At 34.6% G+C, this 17987-nt stretch overlaps 2 protein-coding genes across 4 annotated transcripts in view; one reads left to right on the plus strand and one right to left on the minus strand.

The window, feature by feature from the left end:
* LOC128991298 (ATP-dependent helicase brm-like) overlaps positions 1 to 17460 on the minus strand; it is a 55246-nt gene extending 37786 nt beyond the window's left edge. For 2 of the 3 annotated variants that reach the window (XM_054414075.1, XM_054414077.1), the window contains exons 1-6: positions 17369 to 17460; positions 15244 to 15568; positions 4222 to 4401; positions 1949 to 2210; positions 838 to 1183; positions 3 to 141 (exon numbers count right to left, since the gene is read on the minus strand). In XM_054414075.1, coding sequence (XP_054270050.1) covers positions 3 to 141; positions 838 to 1183; positions 1949 to 2210; positions 4222 to 4401; positions 15244 to 15528 — 1212 coding nt within the window. In that variant the 5' untranslated portion in view covers positions 15529 to 15568; positions 17369 to 17460. The remainder of the gene's footprint in view (positions 1 to 2; positions 142 to 837; positions 1184 to 1948; positions 2211 to 4221; positions 4402 to 15243; positions 15569 to 17368) is intronic. The other variant, XM_054414076.1, reaches the window with a different exon arrangement.
* LOC128991299 (inositol monophosphatase 1-like) lies at positions 8522 to 14946 on the plus strand. Its single transcript, XM_054414078.1, has 6 exons — positions 8522 to 8619; positions 9553 to 9686; positions 11645 to 11895; positions 12704 to 12809; positions 13795 to 13946; positions 14729 to 14946. The coding sequence occupies exons 1-6, from the start codon at positions 8542 to 8544 to the stop codon at positions 14827 to 14829; spliced, it is 822 nt and encodes a 273-aa protein (XP_054270053.1). The 5' UTR covers positions 8522 to 8541; the 3' UTR covers positions 14830 to 14946.
* Positions 17461 to 17987: the final 527 nt, after the last annotated feature.

A 17987-nucleotide genomic window follows, 5' to 3' on the forward strand; every position in this document is an offset into this window, starting at 1 on the left:
ACCTCGGCTCGTAGCTGCCGCTGGAAGTTGAGCACCCGGAGAGCTCTCAGTTCTATCTGAGCCTTCACTCGCAGATCCTCGGACATTGTGGTGGGAAGGTTGGACAACTCGTCAATACGATGTGCAATCCTAGCGGCCACCCTGTTAGACAACAACCCAAGTTGTATTAGAAATTTACACTTCCTTCTACAATTAAGTAAATTCAGTATTAGGCCTGAAGAAAGCTCTCTCTTCCTTGGTTTAAAATAATGCCAGTGACAGTGAAATATACTAATTTTTGTGTAAAGTGTAAAGTTTTGCGTTTCTTGTGCCAGTTTGGACCTTTCCCAATCAGGTAAACCTGCTACCCTTACTAAAAATCTTTAACCTAGGACCTTGTTCTCCATGTTACTTCCTTAACCTCAAACTGAAACCATTACCGTATATTAAATAAAAACTTTTAGTAATCGCCTTTAGAATCAGTAGCCAATTCAATGTCTTAAAGCATTTTTGCTTAAAAAAGTAGTTTTAAAAATGAACCCTACACTTTTACGAGCCTTAAGCTTCCAAAAATAATTGGTTGCAGTTTCATCCATCTAGCTCTTTTTTCCATTGATAGTTGTTTGTGTAGTCTAATAAGTTGTACTTTGTTGCATTCGAGAGAACATTTATATCTTTGGCTTATTTTTTAGATAGACCGAACTCTATTGATTTTAAAAATACTCTAACCACTTGGCTTTCCACTGAAACAACAACTTAAAACATAAGAGTAAATTTTCTGGCAGTTTTAAACTTGTTAACGCACACACTAGGTAAACCGGTTCACACATGCAGACACATTATCATCTTATATCTCACCTGTTTTCCCTCTCCTGCAGTATCAGCAGAGGGTCCAGCCCGAGAGGTCTCGGCACAGACGTGATCCTGTTCTGCTTCTGCTGAGCCTGACAGCTCTGAGACAGCAACTGCTGGTTGTTGGGTGGTCCGGGGGGCCTGACTGCGCCTGGGGGCCCTGACATCATGGGGGCCCCTGGAGCTACAGGGCCCGGCTGCCGAGGCACGGGTGGGGCCCCTTGCTGTGGTGGTACTGGTGGGGCCATCTGAGCAGTCATGGGTGACTGTGTGGGTGGCTGACCGCCTGGCGGGCCCGGGGGTCTCATGGGGTGCTGCATCATCCCCCCACCAGCACCCGCCTCCCCTCCTTCTAATGGGGACAGGTGAACATTCGTATTCAAAAATATATCTGCTCCAAATATGCCAATTAGACATGGTTCTCGCTACTAAAATTCTAAGAAACTGACTTCACCATGTCAAATTAAATTCAGCAATATACAAATTTGTTGTTTGAAGAAATGTGTTTCAGTGTCGGTGAGTATTTATTGTATTGTATTGTGTATTGTTTATTTTTTTTTGTAATTGTTTTAAGCTGAACTCATACTTTACCAACTTATTGTTTATTAGTATTGTTCACTGTTTTTTAAACATGCAGATTTAGCTATTGCCTTTGACTTTTGATAGAAACAGACATTTCATCTTCATTTTTCACCAGTTTTAGAATCATAATTGAGCCACTGACTGTTTTCGCTGATATAACCTACTGACTTCTTCACATCAACCTTATAACCGAGTCAAAATTATAGGACGACTCATTGTATGTAAGCTATAGCATATTCAATATCAATTATCTCAGTAAAAAAAAATATAAAGGAGAAATAGAATTCCAAAACTGTTAGGTACTTTTAAGTGGCTCATTAAACTATGATAATTTTTCAAACAAAAACAGCCTCTGCTGGTCCATATAGATGGGATGTGGAACACTTCAGTATACAAAAGTCAATGTAACAGCTTAGTCACTGAACATCAAAAATGTCCATTGTATTTTGTACCTACTTTATGACAAATAAATCTAATAAATTGGCAGAACCAAAACCAAATTTAAAAAAATGTTTAAAAAGAATGGCCAACTAACCAGGCTCTTGTTGCGCCGGCCTGTTCTGTGGAGGGTACGGCGGTGTGGCCGGTGGTGGTTCTATCCTCTTGCCCTGCACAGCGAGCGCCAGTTGCTGAGACAGTGGCTGGTTGCGCGCCAGCAGCCGGTACGCCATGATCTGCACCCGTAGTTGCTGCAGCTGGTTGGAGCTGAAGCTGTGTTTCCCCTGCTGGCCACCGTCCGGCTGAGCGGCGCCACCAGCCCCTCCCGGCGCAGAGCTGTTTGCCGGGAACCCTTGCTGCTAAAAGACAATTTATCTTACAAAACTTCTTGTTATATGTAATCAAAATCTCTAGGAAAAGTATGTTCAAGCAGAGATATAAAGTAGAACATAGGTTTCTATTCACATTCTTTAACTGTTGGTGGTCCTTAATTATCCATAATAATCTTTCAATAACTAAATATTTTTCTCCATTATATTTTTAAAAAACAGTTGGCTTTTTCTCTAAGTCTTATGGCTAATGCCCCTGGCCCATGCAACAGGACTAGGGTAGGCCCTAAACATAAACAAGGTATACATTTATCGTGGATTTTTGTGTGGATAGTAGTTCACTTTCGGACATAAACCACCAAAGTTTTACACTATTCCCACAAATTTAAATACTTCTCTGTCACTGCTCATTTTCAACCAACTGTAAAAAAAGTGATGGTTAATCTTTACAACTCAAACCTTCCTTGACTGAAAATTTTGTCAATGACAGTGACATATTATAACTTTTGTGTACAGTATAAAGTTTTGTAAGTCCAAGAGGACTCTTTCGCATTCAGGTAAGCCTGCTATCCCAAAAATCTAAGTTAGGTTAAAAGTTTAAATTATTCAATGACTATCCCAGTGCTGTTGCAAGGAAACATGGGATCTAGGCAAAAACTATGATAAAAAGTTAATTTTTTTTTAAATAGAGTTGAGGGAAATCTTTGGCTCAACCCCAAATCAGGCTGGGGGATTAAGAACCAAGAGTTTCAAGGACGTACGTACAAACCCAGAAACTTTTGTATAGGCTGAAACACTTGGACTTAGATGGATAGAAAATGTGCATGGAAGGAAGAAGTTTAACGTTGAATAATCAAGATTATCAACCTGGAAAACCAGGAAGGAAGGAAGATCACTAAGCAGGATAAGAATAGAAGGACCAAGTTTAAAATGACACTACAGTAATATACTTGGTACTTAACTTAAAACGACACAAGACAAAAAAAGAGATGCATTTTTGGTGAGACAAACCCCTAAACATTAAGGGTTAGGAAGTATGGTAAAGTAATCCATCAAAAAATAATAGGACAATCAACAATAATTTGACATATAATCAGCATAAAATTTTCACATATCTTAAGTAAAACCACTAATTTATATGTTTGGTGAACAGCTAAATATTTATCTAACAAGTTAAATTTATAATTGTGGTAGCATTTTGATCTACAAACTTAAAAAAAATTTCTTTTCATTTTTAGAGGCAAGATAACAAACAAATATTAAATCCAATCTAAATGACAACACCACAAATCCAATCTTTGACAAAAAATAAACAACAATAGAAAGGATTTAAGTTTTTGTGGCCTTGGCACCAGCCAACCCCTTTTTAGAAGAACAAAGTCTTCCATAAATCTTCCAACTGATCCTAATCTGTCCTTTCTTTTTTGTGCCTAAAGAAACTTTCCACTAACCATTCAGTGCAGTAATATCTTAGACTAGAAAACACAACTAAGTGGTTAAGAGATTCCGACCAATTTGAGAACCATTCATTGAAAGATTAACCAACTTAAAAAATTCTCTGTTGTAACAAACTTACAGACAAAACAAATGTTCAATCCTTTTCTAGGTTCAAAACATGAGTAGATTTATATTTAGATTAAATGGTAGAAATAGGAACAAATTGTTTAACTTTTCTTATAAATTTACAATTTTAAATTGAACTCAATTTGTTCAAACTAAGGCATACATATTAAATAATAAAAAAAAATTGATCATTATTATTTTTTTTTTTTTAAGAGGTTGGTGGCCTCTTTTAACCTTGCATTTGCCCGTCCACATAGACTACAGATCTGTGCGTGGAACGTATCCAGCAAAGCAAGGGGTGAGCCGGTACAGTACAAAGGTGAACTGTACTGATAAAAGTTAGTGGCAGTGACCAGGATCCGAACCCACGACACTTCTGCCTTGGGCCCCAAGTCCGCGACGCTACCGACTGAGCCACTGACTCACCAACCTCCTTCCTTCCTTTAACAATGTATAAGTTAAGTTAGAAGTCACCAACCTGGGCAGGGGGTCCACTAGCAGGGGCAGGTCCAGCGGGGCCCGGGGGTCCACTGGCGGGGGCCTGTCGAGCCCTCAGTGCCAACAACTGAGAGTAGCGGGGGTCTTCTTGCAACCCCTTCTCCTCCATGGAATCAATGGCTCGTTGGAGAGCCGTCAAATTTTCCTGAGGCGTTCCAGCCTGAAAAATGTACATCTTGAATAAATGTGTATCATCAATAAAATTTAACTAAATTTGTAACCAATTATTCATTTATAAATTTGGTATTGTGATGTAAAACAACTCAATTCTATCACTCCATTAAATTGATCCATCTGAGTTTGGGTCCATCTATCTAATAACATCAATTAAAATATCAATTAGATCTTGTATACAATAAATCCATTCTGAGAATTAATCCATCCAATTGATCCATCAAAGCTTGAATCTGAGAAATCCATTCAAACTGTGTGTTTGATTAATCTAGGCCTATAAGAGTTTGGATGCAACTAATCTTTTATATACAATCCGTCCAATTAATACTTTAGTTTTATTCAATTACTCGTTCCATCCAAATAATAACTAGAATAACAATTAATGTATGCCCCTTTGCCTGCTCAAGACTTAGAATCCAAAAAATCCATCTACTTAATCCAATAAATCTAATCCAATGAAATATGTACAATACAGTTTGATATTTAATGTCGGAGGTAAGTATAAATATTTGTTCAATACACTACTGAAAAGAAATTAATAACTAAACCAGAGAACCCATGCTGCTCCGCAGTGTTAAATTAAATATCATATCTGAGAAATAATCGAATTTATGATCTTTGATTGAGTAATGCAGTATCTTGGACTTAACTGATTAAAACAATCAATAGCTGAAATTAAAGCCTTTTAATTTACTGATTATTTTGAGTGTAAGCACATAAAAAACATAAACAATACTGGAGTTATTGATTTTAAATCATATAAACACCTTATACAAAATAATTTTTGGTTTGTTGTTCACCTTGCCATTGCTTGAGCCATTTGAATAACTAATAGCATAAATGAAATCCAGTATTTCACTGAAGGTTCTTAAAACAAAATATATAGGATTATATAATTATAACTGGTGATATACGTCTTATATTAAAGTAAGAATTCAAAAATAAGTCAAATTTATGTTTTTTGATTGAGTAATACAGTAGATGAATATATGCCGATGCTTGATGTGAAATCTGTGCGTGCAAGCCGTGCATACCTTCAATTTGAGACCTCAATCATGAAAATCGGTCGGGTAGAAGAGCCAAACGAACTCGGGAAAGAAAAACCATTTTTTTTAAATACAGCCTATAAGGTATTGTTTGGAACTATTTTTGTAAACAAAAGTATTGTAAATTTAATGATAACTCAAGTTTACTATGATATAAATTATTTGTAAACACAAACAGTTTAAGTATCAGGGGCAGACCTGTTTGTTTACCTAGTTGAAACTGCCCGAGGGTGGTAACAATACACAACATGGTGTATCAAGACACCTGGAATTTTTCCACAGCATTACTCTTGATAGCATTTAAACAATTCGCTTTCCCACTAAAGTTATGACCTGCTTTCAAAGCTTGTTATAAAAGAATTTGCATTTTTATCATTATAAGACATATGCATGGTTAAATCACTGAATAATCAATGAAGTTTTATTATCAAAAGGGTTTACGTAGTATCTTTGACTATTAGAGCAAGACATTCCATCCCCGTGTTAAATAAAGTTGTCGCAAATTTTTAAACCAAAATGGGCATAGTTCAATTGATTCGACAGTGTGTTGGTTTAAATTAACAATTTTGTTACATTTCATCAAATTTTGAATAAAGCTGTCCCCAGTTTTTTTTTCAAAATGGAGGAAGGGTTTGGGCACTGCAGATTATGCTGATTAAGATTACTGATTTCTGTTGAATACGCTTATATAAAAATAAAATATCTTTAAGATATATTAAAAAAAAAAAAATAGACTACAGCTGGTTTATGGGATGTATATTTAGTATCCAAAGGTCAATTGTATATTTTCTTTTGTTTTCACAATGAACCCTGTTTTTATAAATTGTGCTATTATTAGTAAGCATACATGTGAGTGACAACATATTTATTCAAAATCCAAGCAAAACATAGATACTATTAGAGGGGTGACTTGACCTTGAACTGTGACTGTTTGTAAACAGTCCCAGGGAGGTTTCCACTGGCCCAGACTAGGGCTTGATGAGTTTTCTGAATACCAAGCAAAATATTTGCTTCACATCTCGGCCGTCTCGTGAAACCTTCCGCTAACTAATTGCAGATAATGACAATCTGAGATTCATTCACGTGAACAGCTCGTGGACTGGAATGTTTTCGGAAGCTAATGTGTGTCTTTCAATAGATTTATGTTTGTAACAAATATTAGACTATTTCAATATAATTCAATATATTAATATAATTCAAAATATAATAATTTTTGTGCTTAATCAGACTGGGATCAACCGGCTTCAAACTAATACTACTTGAGTATAAACAAACTAATTGAGTAATAATTGGTTAGAAGTTTACCAACACTGCCAACTAAAAGTGCTAAGGTTAAAAAAATTATAATAACAACAGTACATGGTAAAGTTATATTTTTAAGTTACTAAAATAGCTTTTTTATTAGCATTGTACAGATCTAACGTACAAAAAATTAATAGTTTCCCATCACTACTCAAAATATTTACATTTACATTGTGCATTTAATAGAAGAAGTGTTAGAAATGATATTATAATGGCTATTACAGATTTCATCCAGATTCACCGGTCATCACCGATTCAGGGATTGAGATTCAGGGTCAATTTTAACTCAAATGATCAAAATGGCATATTTGCATAAATACTATGTACTGCCCATACAAAAAATACTATGTAAAGGCCTACGACGCCCAAGCATAAATACTTTAGATAAAATACACAGGTATAACTATTTTATTTGATCTTAGGTAAGTTTTTAATTGCGGTTATCGAGTAATAATGACATTTGCCACTTAAGCTCATTCATCCATTCAAAATACGTACTTTTAGTTACATCCCAGTCTCATTATAAGGGATGATGTATTGCAATGGTTAACAAAATAATAAAAGTAGGCTACATACAAAAATTACATATCTTTTCATTAATACTAAAAAATAAAATAGAAAACGTTTCCACAGTTGTACTACCGTGAGCAACTATATGATGACGTTTTGGTAACACCTTTTTCATTAATCTTCATTAACGTAACTTCAAAATAAGTCAATTTCTAAACAAAATACTAGTTGTGCATGGATTTAACTCAGTTTAAGACCATTTTTCATTCAAAGTTTTTCAAAAGGTGAAGTATTTTTTTTTTAATTTGACTATAACTAATCAAATATTTATGAAAAAAGTATGTCTATTTATTTTGTTATTTTAATTTTGTGCCAGCCCGGAATCATTTTCTACATTACTTCTCACAACAAGTCTAGAGGGGGTCGCTGCATTATCACTTAGATAAAATCCATTGGTATTTGGCGGGAATTGATCATGGGACCTTGGGGACAGAAGTCCTACACTTTAACACTAATCCAGCTCCCTATCGTCCTACATAAGTCATTGTCTCATACAAACTTGTTGATAATTTCAAACTGTTGAAATTTAAATTATATGCATATTGATAAAAATAAAGGCTAGAGTTAGTTAATAGATAGTTCCACATATAGTCCCAGTTTAGATTATTGTGAATCTATATGAGTCATAATTTTGTCATTTATAAAAGTGCAGTTTTTTTCTAAATATGTGAGACTGTTTCAAATAATTAATATTTTTATCTTCAGGATCTAATAGGATTAAAACCTCTAATTTTTACATAGAGTGAGTAGTTATTGAAATAATACATTGAACCAATATGAAATAAATTGTATATAAAACTCAACATTAAATTTGATTGATAATTATTCTGAGATTTTTGTGCCCAATCCATACCAAAAGAAAACTAGTTAATAGACCATTTAAGTTGGAAAGCAAACATGTTTAAATGCACTAAAATAGAATTGTAACAACAGAGAATTTAGATAAAATACTTACACTTACAAAATCCATTAATTAAGCAACCACTTTACACTAATTCCACTAATCCCTGCAGCAAAGTGCACAAACAATTTGCATTACAAAAAATAATTTTTTTTCAACTGCAAAACAATCAAATATAGGCTTGCAGTGAGCACCTGAGTATCATGTGTTCTCCCAGTGGAAGGAAGAGTGGGGGAGGGGGGGGAGTGGCCTAAACATATATATGGGGGGAGAGAGAAAGAAGAGTCAGTCCATTACAGACAGCACAATGGCACCAGCGCAGCAGGAAGATGTTATTGGCAACTATTACAATGTGATTCTTCAATTGGTCAAGAATGCCGGAAAGGTAATAATCATTACATATTATTTTTGGCAAATAATTTAACTGATTGTATGCATAATTGTTGGATAGGTAATATCATCAAAACAAAATTATTTATGCAAAGTAATTTGCAAAAGTAATTATTTAGAACAGTTTGTAATTTTGTTTTTACCTAATAACATGGCTGAAATTGAAATTGAAACCACTTTTTTCTACTTGAAAATTATATTATTATTTCTAAATTGTAATTTTAAATTATTGAAGTGTCGGTTAACAATTTGTGCAATTGGTCAAGTGGTGAGAGGCGGAATTATGTCCTTCTTAGGTTTGAATATTACCCAACATTAATGTTAAAACGCTGTCTGAAAAAACTCACTTTAATACAATTCAAAGGACATTTTGTTAAAACACTGCAACCCAACCTAACAAGCAGCGTTAAAGCAAATAACACTGTTTTCTGGAACTAACAAGAGAACAAAAGTGTGACACATTCAATCGAGTTACGCAAAATCTACACCGTCAATTGAGACAAAGCATTACACAACACACAAATGCACATTTGCCTAATGTGTATTTGCAGAGTGGGCAAAGTTAAATCCTCTCTTCCATAGCATTTATATTATTAATTTAAATTGTACTTTGTCTTTTATTTAAAAAATGAATCAAACCTAATAAGTTATTAGTGAGTTTAAAAAAATGAACAAACCAACCATAAGCAAACATGATACTAACATAATGCATCGTTTATAAATAAAACGTATCACATTTTCATTGTTATTTAACACTTCAATTGATGAAACAAACTATATTGACAATTTCCAACTATTTCACCATATTGACACTGATAAAAATCTGTTACTACTTCCGTGTCACCCTAATAGAATCAGAGATTAATGAATGAGTTAACACTCAAAACCAGCTTTAAACGCAACTCAAGAATGCCTACTTCTTTCTCAGGTATTGGTCGAAGGGTTCAACAACACCAAGAACGTCAAGACAAAATCAGCCGATTACGATCTCGTGACAGAATACGACAGAAGAATAGAAGAAATTCTCATCAAACAACTTTCAGCCAATTTTCCTGGCCATAAGTGAGTATAAAACGAGAATATTTTACAACAAATATTCGATAAACTGTAACTTGTTTTTATTTCTTGAACATCACAATAAATTAGTTTAGGTAGGCCTATATTACTAGGGGAGTATGTACGGTCGCCATTTCAAAGTAAAGTATTAAGTTGCATAGTGTTTTGAGGTTAGCATGAATTTTGGGTGCAAGAAAGGTTAAAATTCCTTTTAAATAAAACATTACGAGAAATTACCCTTGAAAGGGTTCATTCTTCTTAGAAAATGCTGCAGGTGTGGAAACTAACCAAAAAAATTTGAACAAATTAAACACCGAAAAAAAACAAAGACCTAGGTAGTTTGATGGTTCTCTTTTAAATTATTGCTGGTTTGATTGTGAGAAATATCAAAAGCTTTTTGTTGATTCAGAGCTAAATCCAGCTGTGAGCTTTTTAATAAATAATATGGTCTTGGTAAAATAAACAGCTGATATTAGTCAGTAAGAAAGCTACATCTCACTCCATTCTACACACTCTGAATTTATTCATATTCAGCATAAAAACACCCATGAATATATTTTTTACTTAAAGACTTAATTTATTGATTTATTAAACCCATAGCAGCCATAGCAAATTCATATAAAATGTTCAATTTATGTAAACATTCAAATATCAACATTAGTAATATTTAATCAACATGATCTAATCAAAACAAATTGACAGAATCATTTAGTCCAACAAGACAGTTTTATTTACTATTAAGATCCTTACACATAAATGAATACATACAGTCATTTATACAATCTTATGTAACTATCAACACATAATTAAAGTTAATAACACTAAACTATCAAGAAATATTATCAGAGTTTACTGTTAAATGTTTTGTGATATTTGCTTCTGTATTAAGACACTAGACTTAGGACACCTAAAATGCATACAGAAGTTATTTGTTCATTGTTACAAAAGAAATTTGAGTCTCATAGACAATGTAATATTTGAAAAATGAGTTTTAGTTAGTGAAATAACATTTTAAAACTGATCTTTCATAACTGAATTTCCTGTAACTTATGTTTTACAGTGGTTTTGATTATATGGATAAAGATTATATGATTATATAATAAAGATTTTATGGATTTTCTAATACGTTCAGATTTTAAAATAGTTCCGAAAAATAAATAGCAGAACCTCTCTTAATGAATAAATAAAGTTAAAAGTCCCGAGAGATTTATTACAATGTCCTTCTCTCCTATCTAAATCATAAAGCACATTAAATAGAATTTAGCAAGGTTTGATAAGATAAGATGTCTTATTTGCAAAATAAACATAACACCGTACAGATACTTAACAGTAATCCTTAGGAACACTCTTTTGCCTATTGTTGGATGGATTAATTTTGTAGATACAATCAACGAAACTTGCAATTTTAACGGGTCTGGCTTAGGGGAGGTACGAATGAGGTATTAGTTCAAAATTCATCCGTGAACAGCGCTGTAGTAGAGAGCACTTTGGCAATGAAGGTTTACTAATCGCAAAAATAGTTCTGTTCATAAAACAAAATTATAAATGCCTGAAATTCAATTTTATAATTTTTTATAAAATTAAACTATCATAATCTAACCAAACTAACAAAACTTGCTGATAATGAAATAATAAAACAAAAGTTTACTAATAGAAAAAATAAAGGAGATCAATGTCAACCAGTCACATTACACCCAATTAGTGACTGTCCATAGTTTAAAGTTCAAAACACCTGGATAGTGGTAGTTTTATATCTACACTCCTGATTTCATTAAAACTGAACTGATGACTTTTAGCACACACGGAAGTATATATATATATAAATAAGACTGGACCAAATATAAATTCTCAAACTAAATCCTAATTTAGAAAAAAGTACTTTTACCACATAAGAAATTACGTTATCATCCGCATTTAAGACTAGTTAACACTGAAAAACTGTTTCTCAACATTTTCTTCCGCAGATTTATTGGCGAGGAGACAATGGGAGCGGAGAAACTTACGGACGCACCAACATGGATCATTGACCCGATCGACGGTACGACCAACTTTGTGCACAGGGATGCCAACTGTGCCATCTCCGTGGCGTTCGCCGTCAACCGTCGGTTAGAGATCGGCATTGTCTACAGTCCAGTACGAGACCAGATGTTTACCGCACAGAGGGGCAAAGGCGCATTTCTTAACGGAAAACCCATCCATGTTTCAAATGTCACAGGTAACATGATTTGTATATTTTAACGTTGAATTTAATTAAATTCTCGAAATTGAATAAGAGTACAGTGAGTGAGTGATTGAGTAAGAGTGGTTTGAAGTTTAAAATAGAGAGATGAATTTTACTACAAACAGGTTGTTATAATGAATGACTGTCGTGTTCTATTGATAATAAGGTTACCTGTTCAATCCTATAAATTCTTTTTTAAGTTCAAAGTTAGACTTTAAGCTATCTTTTTTGTTTTATTAGTTAACAAAGTAACACAAGGCATTTGACAATGTCATACTTTTTAACACTTGATATCAGCTTTAAAATGCATATCTAGCTGTGTTCCCTAGATGTGTGCTAAGCGTTTTATTAGTGCAATAAACACTTAAAAAGTCACACATTAGTAAGACTGAACAGTAAATCATCTGACTTTAATCTCAACTTTTCATTAAAAGTATGACACGAGATAAATTGTCATAAAATGGATTAAAAGTTGCAATATTTAGGTAGGCCTAGTAGAAGGTCGTGTTAACTTTGTCGTTACTATCTAATCAAAAACAGAACAAAAGCTGTTGTAAAATGTGCAATAACAGCCATGAAAAAGTGTTTAAATAACTCTTTGTATTTTGAAGCCTTGGTGTTATTCTATAAAGAAAGTGTTCAGGACCTAGTTACTTTAATAATAAGTTATCTAATAGGAATGATAAAAATACATCGGGTGAAAATCACAGGACAAGTATAGGTTTGTTTATACATTTATTATTATTAATTTGGCTGTGCATTAAAATAATTAGTAGTCTAATATTAACTACTATTTTTCCAGATATCAAGAAATCGTTAGTTGGCCAAGAAATATCGTTGGCACAGTGTAACACCATCAAAGAAAAATTACTTAAGAGGCTATCTGCAGTGGTCTCAAAAGCACATGGGTAAGTAAATACTGTGCTGCGTACAAAATTGAAAATAGTAAATTTAAATAAACATATAACAAAAAGTTTAAAATAACAAGAAAAGTAGTCTGCTTGGGTGGAAGTTGTCAAGATCATCAGTTTTACCTTAAATAATGTGCTTTGCTACTTTTTATTTGACCTTAGGCTAAGTGTGTGTGTCCACAAAAAAATTTGTTTTATAATTATTTATATTTTCTTTTTGAGAAAAGAGAAAAACATGATCAAAATAGCCATCTTTTAATCAACGTAAAACCCCCATAAGATTAAATGATAGCTGAGTAGCTTAGTGGACACGGCCCTAGCCTAGTTATAAGAACGTTGTTGGTTCAATCACAAGAAAAATTAGAAGCTTTTTGATGTGTTTAAACTGGATGAAGCTGTTCTTGATACAGTAGAAGCTTGCTGATCCGCTAAACTGGCCTGTTTGGCTCAGAGTGCAATCAATGACTGCCGTTAGCGCCTATTTCAGTCAATCACCTCAATTCTGCCAATTGTCTCTACTCTGAACGCACTAAAATTGCTAATAACCACATACGAAAAAAATCTAGGACTTTTAAACCGTTGCTGGGTGATATACACTCGGATCGGATGCCGGATATAAGGAGATTTATGTAAATGGTCTTATCTAAGAAACCAAGTTGGTCTTAGTCGATAGAAAAAGCTATCACCTCTTTATGTCAACACGCATACTTCACTCTTCAGTCTTTACCTTACAATGTGCACCTCGGTGTACGTTGGCGTGCTATAAATACACTAACTAAACTAACTTAAAGTGCATGTTTATGTAGACCTATATTTTCTGAAAGTGGTAAATTAAAATTATGGTCTTCAAATGACAACCGCATAGAGGCCATGATTTACCCCTTTTACAAATTGGTTGTAGAAGTCTAACACACAGTAATTGTTTTCATACACACACCTAGTCATTATACAAGTCTTGATGTGATCAATGTGTCCGTTGCAGTGTGAGGTCTATCGGCACCTGCGCCATGTCGCTGTGTTACGTAGCACTAGGCGCTTGGGACGCCTACCAGGTGGACTACTTGTGGCCCTGGGACTACTCAGCAGGCGCTCTCATAGTGGAAGAGGCCGGCGGCGTGGTGCTCAGCACCGATGGTGAGTGGCGCAAATTGGAGTGCCTACTTATGTCCGCAGCGTGCAGCGTTTTTTTTCAATCATTGTAATAATGTTGTACTTCTGAAGTCGGATTTGTACAGCAGCGAGCCACATTTAAAAAACTTTTCCTCTTCTAGGTCGAAGATTAACTCTTAACAGCCTATAGCGAGACGATCGGCTTCATATATTTGATTTTAAAGGCAGTTTATGATTTACAATAAACCGTTTGTTAACTAACCGGTCGATGTAGCTTCATATATTTGATTTTAAAGGCAGTTAATGATTTACACTAAACCGTTTGTTAATTAACCGGTCGATGTAATCCGGTTGACTGTAAGTTAAGAAATGATTAGGATACAAAAGGTTTTACACATTGTTGCTTGTGTCATCAAACAGCAAATAACCACTCCAAAAATTTAAAAATGTTTAATAGTAGACGTGATTAAAATTTATAAGTATTTCAAATGTTTTATATAGGCTAGATGAAACTCAGAAAAATACTATGTAAACTATCCACAACTAAGTCACTTTTTACCATGATATTATCAAAGTGTAAATACAAATTATTGTACAGGCTCCATTGGGCTACGTAAGTTTCATTCAAATATCTATAGTAATGAATGTTACAGTATATTTTTCCGCAGAGTGGCCATTCACCAGGAACTCATAAACATTCGCTTAGAAGCCAAACTTTAATGCAACGGAATTGTTTCCAAAATGTGTCAGATGAAAATGTGATCATTTCATGATAAAAACTGACCACATATCAAAATGTTTTTCAGGTTCCCCATTTGACGTAATGAAGCAATCGATCCTCGTCACTGGCACAAAGCAGCTCGCTGAAGATCTTATCAAGACCTTCAAGCAAGCAGATTCGTCCTAAAGTTGTATAATGAACGACTATGTAGATATTAGTGGCTAAGAAATTCTGTTGATATTATTGATTAAGATACTAAATTTTAATATTGATTATTAGTTAATAAAATTGTGTTTTAATGAATGGACACACTTAATTGAATTATCCCTTTTCGGTCTATTCCTTACCTCCACCCACCCCCTGCCTACAATGTCGGCGCTGGGTAAATGCCAGCTTAACGTGTAACGATCTAAAAAGTTCTTTCTTTACTTAAGTTTTCTTTCCAGTTATAGGTAGTGAAAATAATAATAGGCCAACAACTACATTAAAATAAATGGGTCTAACACAAAATTTCTATCCAGATTGAAAAAAAAGTTTATAACTTTCAAAATTGAAGATAGCAATAAGTTAAAACATAGTTACTCTGGGCCTGAGGTCTACCTGTACGGGAGGTTGTCCCTGCGGAGGTTGCCCCATGTTGTGTTGTGGCTGGAAAGTTTGTGTCCCTTGCTGCATGGCAGATGGTCCATTCATGTGGTTCATCGCTGGAGCCCCACTGGGCGGTCCCTGGTTGTAGTTTGGGGACATGTGCTGCGGCGGTCCCATGGCAGGGGTGTTGGGTGTAGGGGAGGGCATGGGAGACGGGGCTTGCTGTGGAGGGCCCATGGGTGATGGGGCCTGAGGCGGGGGCATCGGGGACGACTGGGGCGACGGACTCGCCGCCATCCCTCCTCCTTCACCCTCCACGGTTGGTGGTTGTTAATACCTGAATTGAAACCACACAATGAGTTCTGGGATTATCAAATACTTTCCATCACTTGACCATGGCTCTTAGAAATATATAAATAATTGGCTCTTAGAAACACCTTTATTTGACTCTAGTGAGTTCCTTAAGACCTGTCCACCTGTAATTAGGTAATGCATGGTGTGTGCTTTTTTTTAACTGCTTTTTGATTTTTTTTCTCCAAATGTGCATGGTTTTAATCTGATTTATTTAACTTTTTATTTTGTCTGCTATTTGACTTAAACTAAGCATGGTTTGATTTTATTGTTAACCAATCTCTGATGATTTTTATTTTATTGAATTATGTATTGACATAGCCTATTATGTAATGTTTAATGGTCAAATAAACAATTTGAATTTGAATTTGACCCTACCTGAATACAGACCATAATAGCGGTCATTTTCTTTGGACTTTATATCGGGGAGAAGAAATTAAGCGATAGGCCTATATTGAACTGAATCATAATCTCTCGCTAGGCCTAAATTTCTATATTTGGTAAAACAGAACCTATACTAGGGCCTACTTATGTTATATTGAATTTTTTCACCTTATATACCAAAATTGGCTATAACTTATTTTAAGCACTTTTTAGGCTACGTATGGCACTTTTGGGGAAACGACTATTTCACCCCGAAAATCACGTTTGATCATCGCAAAAATTGCTAGAAATCAATGATTTTTGGGGCTTGAAAATTTTTTCAGCAACTGCTGTTTTAATCCAGAAAACGAGGTTTGAAAGATTGTAAAAAAAAGCAAAGTGCCAAAAATGACCCATTTTTTGTAAAACCAAATTAAATATAACCCTAACTTAATTTAACCTAATCTAATCTAACCTAACCTAACCCAACCTAATCCATGCTTAGGTTAGCAAAGTACCGAAAATTATCGATTTCAGGTAACCCAAGGTTAGGTCAGGTTTAAGTTATTGACCAGTTTACTGGTCAAATGTGCCAATTAAGTTAAGTGATTTTTAACTCTTTTCTCGGTTAGCCTATTGAATTACGTTTTTCGGGATATAGGCTAATAGGTGCGTGAACAAGGTAGGCCAAAACCAGGTAGGTGCGTAACCAAAAGGTATTTGCCGCAAAAGTGGAGAGGGCTGCACTTTACTTTAGGTCCTACACTCATTCGAATGAAAATATTGATCAATATATTGATTAATCAATTGTTTCATTCGATATATCGTTTGGTTAAGTAGGCCTAGGTAAGGTTAACCTAACCTAACTAACCAAACGATATATCGAATGAAACAATCCATTAGGCTAATCGATATTTTATCATTCGAATGGGTGTAGGCCTAGGACCTAAAGTAAAGTGCAGCCGATATTAGAAAAGCCCAGTTAAGAAACTGTACCCAACCATATTATAAAATGACCCACTAATTACTGCAATAATTTGTTTCGTCTTGTTCATCAATAAATAAGTTAGAGCATTCAGCAAAGGCCCAGTCTAGGTTTGGTTGAAATACCTTTGAACAAATCTATGTAGGTATAACTTAACCTACAGGGCAGTCTAACATTTGTCCTTATGGAATAATTTACAGTATCTTTAAAATTAACATCACATAAAATACAACTTCAATAAAGCCAATTCGAGAAAAGCTGCTTGGCCAACCACAGTTTATACCACACATCACAACGCCGACCTCCATTGATTGCTTTCACACCCTGCATCCCGGATGTTTTGTTTATATAAATATTACAACGATATATTACTCAAATAACTTTAAGGAAACGCATTTAACTTGTAGATTTTTTAAATCATAAATTCCAAAAACCTACCTCTGCAAGGACAAAAGCGTTGAAATATTAGAGTAATATTAGATTTGACAAAGAAAGAGCGACACGACAAGCAAAGCAAGCCGACGAACGGGACACTTTTTTTTTAGTTCTTGTTTTCAGTCTTCTTTTCTCCTCCATCAATGAAGGCAGGTTGCTAAGTACAATGTCGTGTAAGCAAAGCAAAAAAGCAAACCTTATTATGGTTCGCGAACTCGTTCGCTTTTTTGTGAACCCAAATTGTTTCTCTAAAATAATATTATTTCAGATAAACAATTTGGGTTCACAAGAAAGCGAACGAGTTCGCGAACCATAATAAGGTTTGCTTTTCAAATACCTTAGATATAGATTATGTTATGGCTATAGGTCTTTAGTTGTCGCAGAGGTGGCGATCTCCTTTTTCATGGGGCCCTATTTTTGAAATGGTTGACTGTTGAGTTGAGTGTCGAGTCATTCTATTTCCAATCGTTTCGTATTTTTGAAACGGTTGACGGTGGACTTATACAACCAAAACTACTCAACACCTATCGAGCTGTTGAGTGGAGGTTGACTGCACTTTCTTCTTCCTCTCTTTCGGCAAAAAATTACTCTTTTTGAGACGACGCCATATTGTTTTGTTATT

The sequence above is a fragment of the Macrosteles quadrilineatus genome, unplaced genomic scaffold, assembly GCF_028750875.1.
Source record: "Macrosteles quadrilineatus isolate MER2022 unplaced genomic scaffold, UCM_ALF_1.0 Scaffold_4__1_contigs__length_99947679, whole genome shotgun sequence".
NCBI classification, from domain to species: domain Eukaryota; kingdom Metazoa; phylum Arthropoda; class Insecta; order Hemiptera; family Cicadellidae; genus Macrosteles; species Macrosteles quadrilineatus.

Coding starts and splice junctions, on each gene's coding strand:
- LOC128991299 (XM_054414078.1), top strand. CDS start 8,542: ATGGCACCAGCGCAGCAGGAAGATGTTATTGGCAACTATTACAATGTG. Junction 8,620..9,552: donor TGGTCAAGAATGCCGGAAAG/GTAATAATCATT, acceptor CTTCTTTCTCAG/GTATTGGTCGAAGGGTTCAA. Junction 9,687..11,644: donor GCCAATTTTCCTGGCCATAA/GTGAGTATAAAA, acceptor TTTCTTCCGCAG/ATTTATTGGCGAGGAGACAA.